This window comes from Juglans microcarpa x Juglans regia, chromosome 2D, assembly GCF_004785595.1.
Source record: "Juglans microcarpa x Juglans regia isolate MS1-56 chromosome 2D, Jm3101_v1.0, whole genome shotgun sequence".
NCBI classification, from domain to species: domain Eukaryota; kingdom Viridiplantae; phylum Streptophyta; class Magnoliopsida; order Fagales; family Juglandaceae; genus Juglans; species Juglans microcarpa x Juglans regia.
In genome coordinates this window covers 23513918-23522990 of record NC_054596.1, presented here as the reverse complement: position 1 = coordinate 23522990, position 9073 = coordinate 23513918, and the positions used below count along the sequence as shown (strand labels likewise).

The 9073-nt window shown below is 35.8% G+C and overlaps 1 protein-coding gene across 1 annotated transcript; it reads left to right on the top strand.

Moving 5' to 3' along the window:
• Window positions 1-273: 273 nt before the first annotated feature.
• LOC121249194 (ras-related protein RABA1f-like) lies at window positions 274-3301 on the top strand. The gene is made up of 2 exons (XM_041147915.1): window positions 274-869; window positions 2557-3301. Exons 1-2 carry the CDS (start codon window positions 649-651, stop codon window positions 2993-2995), a joined length of 660 nt encoding a protein of 219 aa, XP_041003849.1. The 5' UTR covers window positions 274-648; the 3' UTR covers window positions 2996-3301.
• The last annotated feature ends 5772 nt before the right edge of the window (window positions 3302-9073 follow it).

Here is a 9073-nt window from a genome sequence, read left to right as displayed (position 1 = left end):
AATTTTATCAATTTAAATGATTGATGTATAAAATTATTTAAAATATGCCACATCAACAAATACGATTAGAAAAAATCTATTCATCATTTATTTTCTCATCATTCTTTTATCATCTCATGATATGATATCAGATGATTGAAGATTATTTATTATATTTTACTTATGAACCTCTAAAAAAAAGTCACATCGTGGAATGATGAGAAGATGATGAGTAGCAATAGTCGACACAATTATAAATGATGAAATTTAAAACAAAGCATAATATTGCTTACACCTATTCTTAGGGCTTTAATGTGAAGATTTCAAGTGGGTAAGAAGATTTTAAAATTGTGAGCAAAAGAAAAAGGAGGAGGGGATAGGACCATTGGAGACAGATATCTCTGAAATTTCAAAAATAAAGCTTTTGAAGGCATTCAAAATAAATCATATCCAATTTATAGATTCAACCGTATTAACATTGTAGAATAGCTCTCCCTCTCTCCCTCTCTCTCTCTAAAGTGGGAAGAATTCCGAATTCAAAAACTGTTGTTTCCTGATCCCCGTATTTCCGTTTAATCCACATCCCAATTTTTCAAATCCTAAACCTCATCTCCCAGCTTCGAACTTCAAACAAAAACTCGGAGAAAAAAGAAAAGAAAGAGACATACAATGGGGGCGTATAGAGCCGAGGACGACTACGACTACCTATTCAAGGTGGTGCTAATAGGTGACTCCGGCGTCGGCAAGTCCAATCTGCTTTCCAGGTTCACAAAGAACGAATTCAGCCTAGAGTCCAAGTCCACCATCGGCGTCGAATTCGCCACCAGAAGCATTCACGTAGATGACAAGGTCATCAAGGCCCAGATTTGGGACACAGCCGGCCAAGAGAGGTTAACCTCAATTTTCATTTACTGATTTTCTTTCCACGGGTTTTGGGTATTATTATTTGGATCTTGGATAATTTGCAATGAACGTGGGGCTTGGCGGTTCTTCGATGATTCGAAAATGGGTAATGTGTGAGAGATTATTCGGTAGCGAATGGTGTTTATAATTTTCATGGCTTCTGATTGTTTAAGCTCTTTGTTCGTCACGAATTGAGTAAAGGTTATCTATTAAGTTTTTATTTCCATTTCCTTTTCGATTCGTTTGCTAATTTGGATCTTCGATGCTGGTTTCGTTCAATCAGGAAAGATGAGTCCTTTTTGCATTTTGTAATGTTGTTTTAGGAAATGTGGGAAAGAATTTGGCCTTGTGTAAGAGATATACACAAAGGATCGTTATGCCCGTTTAGTGTTGGGGAAACTTTTTTGTTTTGTCATAGAGATATAGACAATGGATCGTTATCAGCAGCTGCCTGTGTAGTGTCGGGATCACACATTCTAAAGCGAAGTGAATGTTAATTATACATTATAATTTTTCTTGGTTTGGATTTTTTAGGTTTATAGTTAGTCTTCGGTCTGCCTATGACACAAACTGCACGGTATTTTCTGATAAATGTTGTGTTCACAGACTGAAGATCATCAGTATGCAAGATTATTTAATTTTTGTGAAATATAAGAAATTCATTAGGTGTAAGATGATTATGACATGAGCACTTGACAAAAGGGGAGGTTTTTGAAGTAGGATAATTGACAACTACTTTCATGGTTGAATTGAACATCTATAGAGGTTTTCATAAGTAATACCCCAAGTTAGTGTGAGAGGTTGGTGAATGGAATCCCACTTGCTTAGGAGGACTAAGTTTTTGCCTTTTATATTGATTTCAAGGAGTTTCAATTTTAACATTGACTAGTACTTTTGTAGTATAGCCAAGATGCGGCTTGGGTTTTCATTGAGTTTTTACTAATGATATCAGAGCTACTCAACCAGAAGTGTGGGACTTGAGTCATGCCACCTGTGAAGAATGGCTTGACAGAAGTTGGGGGGGGGGGGGGGGGGGGGGGGGGTTATCATCCAGTTGTAATATTGACTAGTTCTTGAGGTACAAGCCAAATGAAGTTTGTGTTTCCTTGGGTTGTTACATTGTTTTCTCAGTTGGTTTGGAGTTGGGTCTATTCAACTATGTTGTGAATCAAGGGGGCAGGGATGGTTTAGAATGGAAACGAAATCTTTAATGGTTATGAGAGGCAATTTCAGACAAGTATGATCAGTTGATGAAATTTTTTACAACAAAGACATAAAAATATAGACGAAGTTTTTATCTATTTATTTATATATATCGTTTGCTTCCAAAATTTTTGAGGGAAGGTGATCTCATCTAATTTTAAGCTGAATAGCTGTGAAGTGATTGTACTCGCCTGTTCTGTTTCTCATATGTTGTGCAGTGCCTATTTTTATTTATTTGACTCTGGAAACTCCCTATCTTTAGCAGTAATTTCTTCCAGCAACAAATTTTAAAGAAGGAAAGAAAGGCTTGGAGAAGAAAAGTGAAAGTTTTTTATTTTTTTTGTATGTCGATTTCATAAGTTATTTTACTCACTGAGTATGGACCTTCTCTTCCTCTACTTTATGAGGGAATCACTTGTTTCTACTTTTTTAGAAAAGAACTTTTCTCATTGGATATTCTTTTTGCCATAGATACCGTGCGATCACAAGTGCGTACTATCGCGGAGCTGTTGGTGCATTGCTTGTCTATGATGTCACAAGACATGTCACTTTTGAGAACGTGGAGAGGTGGTTAAAGGAGCTTCGTGATCACACTGATTCCAACATTGTGATTATGCTTGTAGGAAATAAGGCAGATTTACGTCACTTGCGTGCTGTTTCAATGGAGGATGCTACAGCATTTGCCGAGAGAGAGAATACATTTTTTATGGAAACCTCTGCCCTGGAATCATTGAATGTGGAAAATGCCTTCACTGAAGTGCTCACTCAGATATATCGTGTAGTCAGCAGGAAGGCTCTCGACATTGGGGATGACCCAACAGCCTTGCCCAAAGGACAGACTATTAATGTGGGCGCAAAAGATGATGTATCAGCTGTGAAAAATGCTGGATGTTGTTCTTCAATGCCTTGAGAAATCTTGCAAATCCTGGTGGTATAAAATAGTTTCTCCTGTTTCTAAAATTTTATATTTCTATGTGGCTTAGAACATGTATGTCTTCATTACATATTGGAATGAGGTCACACGGAATTCAGTTATTTTCTCTTTTCGTATATTTTCCATTTCTCTTTTTCACCTTAAGTTGGAGTTGGAGTGTTATGATACGCATCTCATAGATTAGGATACAGTTGATTGCTCGATAATAGAATTTTGAGGTGTATTGAGATAATTATGTAATGTATTTGATTGATTGAATAGGTATTAAGATTCAAGTTTGCTGTCACGTTTGTTTTTTTCACTCAACTGGTTATATGCTTGCTTGATATTTGGATCCAAAAGCCAGGAAGTTTTCCCGTTTCCTTGAAAAGTAGCGATTGTTACCCAATGGTGTGGCTTGGGGATGGGGACAAGATGAATATATGGATCTTTTGCTTTCTTCCTTTCTTTTTAAGTATTTTGAATCGTTTAGGTTGGCACCATTAAATATAGGCAAATCCCAGGTAGTATACAAGAGAACGGACCTAATTAGGAAATGGAGATAATACAAGGGATTCATGGAAATTGAGACCATTAAAATCTATAGTAGTAGCCCCATAAGTAAGTTAAAAGAAAAAGTTTTTTAAAATCCTCTGGAGAGCAATCCTGGTCATCAAAGTTCTAGTCATTTCTCTCCCTCCATATTCACCAAAAAAACAAATAGGTGCCATTTTTCACAAAGCTGCAATCTAAGGAATGTCTTTCAAACCTCTCCAACTAGCTAAAAGACCAACCACCTTCCCAAACATAAGTCATGCTATCTCAACTTTGCTAAACAAATCATTTCACAAGGCCCTGGCAATCTCACAAGGAAGGAGTAATTCACTATTTCACCACTTTTATTTTTTTTTTTACCTGCAGCACCAATCAATAACAAAAAAGGAAGTGGTCTAGACAAAAAAGGCAACCTTGAGAGGTGCCTTTCTCCATATATTTTTTCAAGGTAAATGACTGTTATTCTCAACAGTCAGAACCTCTAGAATGGGTGTATGGAGAATTTTTCATTGCTAGGAGTCCAAACAATCATGTCCACCTTTCCATTGTCAACTCCCAAAGACTAGGGGCACTACTTGCCTCTAGTGGGTGCGGGCAGCTAGGATCCCCCCCCCCCCCCCCTTCCCAGAAAAAATGTCGGGCAGGCCGTCACCCACCCATGGCTGAGTGATCGACTGCATCGACAGACGCGAGCGACCGAGAACAAGGGATAAGTTCGAAGAGAATAGAAATAAGTTACTTGAAGGCTAAGAGTGGAAAGTGAACAATGACTACAATGACGACGGTGATGTAGAGGTGGCTAAAGCCTAGAGAGCTCAAAGCATTAGAGAGATTTAAGAGACAGGGAGAGGGGAGAAGTGGTCTATTTAGGTTATATTTGGTCTAAACAACGTCGTTGTATAATATATATATATATATATATCTCCTTATACTTAAAAGAGGTTATAACGGTGAACAGTAATGAACTGTAGTCGTGAACAGTAATAAACAATGGTGAACACAGCAAAACCACAAAACCACGGTAAAACCACTATATCTCCGTGTCTCTCTTTGCATCCTCAAAGTAAAATCACGGTAAAATCATCACAAAATCACAGTAAAATCATCACAAAAATACAACAAAATAAAAAAAATCACTACAAAAAATACCACAAAATAAAAAAATCACCACACAAATCACGGTGGTAGAGGGGAAACTGGCCCTGTGTGAGAGGGAGAGATGCCGTGAGAGAGTGAGGGAGCATAGGTGGCAGATCAGGGCCATGGGTGGTTGGGATGGGTCGATGGTGGCCTGAGGATGCCGGAGAGGGTGGTCATACGTCGTGGGTGGCAGTGTACGATAGTGGAGGTGGCCTAAGGGGAAGTGGGCGTCCGTGAGGGAAGGTGAGCATGCATGGTGGCTCGGCTGGACGTGGAGATGGCTACGAGAGGTGGTTGGTGGCCAAAGGAGGTCCCGGTGGTGGTGCGGTGGCCAGAGGAGGTGGAGCTCCGCCATGGGTGTGGAGAACTAATGCAAGAGAGAGGTGGACTTCGTGGGGGCAAACGACAGGGAGATGGAGGCCGAGCTCGCTGGAGGAGGATGGCCGGTGGGAGGGGAGGCTACCGTGGAGGTGGTGACACCGAAGGATGGCGCACGGCGGCGCAGCAACATCAAGCCCATTCGGGCTGTGCACTGCCGAGAGAGAGGAAGAGAGAGCGTGAGAGAGGGAGATCGGTGTGGGGAGACTCGCCGGAGTGAGGTGGTGCCGGTGGAAGGGGTGGTGAGGCTCACCGGCGCACGGCGGCACCGGGCTGGACAGTGGATGAATTGGGCATGGGGAGAGCTGCGTACGACGCACATTGAAGGAGAGGGAGGAGAGAGAGAGAGAGAGAGAGAGAGAGAGAGAGAGAGAGAGAGAGAGAGAGAGAGAGAGAGCCGGGGGGAGAAAAGTGAGGGAGAAAGAGAGAGGGGTTGGGATTTTATTGAAAAATTCAACGTCTGGGATTTAAAATTTGTTTAAAGATATTGTACAGATTTTATACACTTTAAAATTATATAAATAATTTCTATTAAAATTTAGAGATACAATTATAAGACTGTAATATTTATCACTATAATAAATAATTTCTTTTGTTAAAATTTATATATAAATAATTTCTCTTATTAAATCCCAACCCTTCATCTTGAATCTTCAAATTTAATCTAACGGTAGAAGTTTAAATATTGATTTAAACTAACATAAAATAGATAATTAAAATATAAATATTATATCATACACTTAAAATTAACTTTAATTTATAAAATACTAATTTTTCGTCATTAAATAAAAGATAAGGTTTTATTGAATTAGGCAAACGTCCATTGGATGTCACTCTACTGCTAGTATATATATATATATATATATATGTATATATATATATATGTATGTATGTATGTATCTATATTTATATATGCTTGGTATGAGCCTACGTGTCCTACGCATAAGACATGTATTCCATGTTGAAAGTGTTGTTGCATTTTTTATACGGTAAATATGAATTTTAAGATATATATCAATTAGAACAAGAAGTATGATAAAAGTAAAAATAATCATAAATTTATGCAACCAATTTCACAAATGATTATAGTTACACTTGGAAAAAAAAATGAAGGAAACAGAAAATGTAAAATTATTGAATGCATAATAAATCAAATGTTTAGAACTCATTATATTAAAATTATGAAAAATTCTATTTATCATCCTCACACACCACATTTATGTCTATTTTTTTTTCTCTTACCAAATGTGTGGTGTATGGATAATAAGTAGAATAATTTAATTAGTTTAGAAAGAATAAAAAATAAATAAAAATAAATAAGTGTGATGTTTGGTGTATGGGATGATGAATAACAAAATTCTAAAATCATAACAAGACATGCATTGCTCCACTCGTTATAAGACCAATTAGACATAATAATAATAATAATAATAATTTTCTTATAAATGAAAAAAATAAAATAATATTATTTTTAATTGTTTTAGAAAACTGCATAAATATAATTTTTAATTGGATGATAAAATGTAAAAATAGATTAATAATTTGAAATTTTAAAAAGTATAATGTTTTCTTCAAATGAAAATAATATTAGTTTAAAAAGTATTATTGAGTATGATTCATTATTATCAGAAATCAAAGACAATTCTTATTTTTTTGAAACGATATCCTATAGTAATAAAATATTATTCTTTAAATTTAAAGACAAAATTTTCATTTTTGAACTTAAACATAATATTATTATTCTTTTTAAATCTGGAATTGCAATATCGATCTTAGATAATAAAAACATGTTCTTACCAAAATAATTTTTTAAAGGATAAAAAGTGTTATTCATTATTTTAATAATAATTTAAAAAATGAATTACAAATAAATTAATATGAAATGCATTGCCGTAAAAATAAAACTATGAATATGATACAATTATAAACTGATGCATAAATTGAAACCTAAAAATTAATAATTTTATTTTGTAAAATGAAGATATTATTAATCTAATGACTATGATTTACTTTTATGAATTACTATGAAAAATAATATTAATATAATACTTATTTTTCCAAATAATATTATATACGAAAATACTCTTATTTTTAAATCAAAGAAGAAATACAAAAAATATCCTAATCTGTTAATTTGTTCCACAAAAGTCTAATAAACCAAAATCTTCAATTTCAATTATTTGTAAGTTATTAATATCTCATTCTTCTTATTATTATTTTTAATTAATATTAGAATAACTGAAAATTTAATAGTATTTTTAACGATAAATTAGAGGATAAAAATGTAATTGTGCAAATGAGGATAAAAACCAAAGTGTGAACTCAAACAAAAGTTACTATTCATCATGCTGTAGCCTCTTTTATTTATAGAATATATATTTATATTAAATATTAAATATATATATATATATGCGGGCGGGCGGGCGGGCGGGCGTATCTCGAGTGGGTGGGGATCCGCACTTGGGCCCCGCCTGCATGCTAGGTTTTATTCCAAAAAAATTGCCTGCCCACTTGATACAGGTGGTGGGCAAGGATGTCGGGTGCAGGTACCCGCCCAACACCCCTATCAAAGACTACAACAAATTGAAGAATTCACGAAAACACCAACCTACTAGTCATGAGCTTCCCTAATGAAATTGGCATTCCACCATTAAAAACCATTCCAGATCACTCCTAATTTTGCCACCAAGGCCTTCCTCTCCCGTGCAATTATGAAAAGTGTAGGGTAAGCATCCTTAAGAGCCCTGCTCTCACTATATATTATCTCAAAAACTAATCTTGGAACCATCATCCACCAACAATATGGTATATAACACTCTCATACTTATAATTTATAACAACCTTCTATAAGGCTTCTCCCTTGTCATTGTAGCACAACACTCATTATTCTAGGAAAGCCAAATTAAATATCCTCAAGTGTATGAATCCCCAACCCACCACCAATAGTTGGAGAACACACCTTGTCCCAACCAACCAAATGATACTCGATCTCCTCGCCTAATCCACCCTATAAAAATTCGTGTTGGACTTTTTCAATCTAGGATGCAATGCAAATAGCAACTCTTCATAGTAATTGGTAGGGTTCAGTCTTCGTAGTAAACCAAACCCTTGGTTTAGTACGAGGCCTTAACACAAATTTATAACATATATAATTTTCCAAATCATTTTGGAAACTTAAGAATTTCAAATATTTCGTATTCTTTTCTCCGTATCTAATCATTTAGAGTTAATAATTGAATAATGTTAGTATTTGGAAAAGTCTAGTCGAGTGTTAATGATGAAGAACATTGCAGGTAACGTAAAGTTTAAAGGAATAACTATGAAAAGCTAGTACTTCTCATCGTCTTGATTATGAAAATGCAATCAATCCCATAAGTACTTCTCAAAATTTGAAGATATAAACTCTGATCAAAGTGAAATAGAGTTGGAGTTCAAAGTTTTTGCACAGTTCTGGCTTCACTATTGTCAAACTTGATCTCATTAAGCATTTATATATGTAAGATGGTTACAAGGTGTTGGCTGGATAACATGATATATGAATGACTATTCCAAAAACGTTACCAATTTATCATAAGCTGTTATGATCACGGGATGATGGTTTATCTTTATCTCAGGCTGCCAATGCTCACGGTAGAAGCGATAGAGTGCCAAAATAATGTGCGCATGTCTCTCATGTGCCTTCCAAAGCGGTGCTTTGGGCCTACGCTCTACCATCTAGGGCTGAACAAAAATCAAATCAACCGACTGCCACTGATGGGAACCGACCGGCTACGTCAGGAACTGGCCAAAACTGGTGGAGAACTGGCAGGCATCGGTGGAAAATTCAAGAAACTGACGTTCTGCGGTTTGGTATTTGTTTTAAGCTGGACTGGACCGCTAAACCGACCGATAAAATAAAACTATATATATATATATATTTTTTAATATACCCTAATCAAAACGACGTCATTCCACTTAAGTTTAAGTGGAATGGCATCATTTTGCACCTATAAGTATACAAAA

Excerpts from the sequence above, each read along its gene's own strand:
- LOC121249194 (XM_041147915.1), top strand. The coding sequence starts at position 649 with ATGGGGGCGTATAGAGCCGAGGACGACTACGACTACCTATTCAAGGTG. Across the intron at positions 870-2,556 it reads GACACAGCCGGCCAAGAGAG|ATACCGTGCGATCACAAGTG; the intron begins GTTAACCTCAAT and ends TTTTTGCCATAG.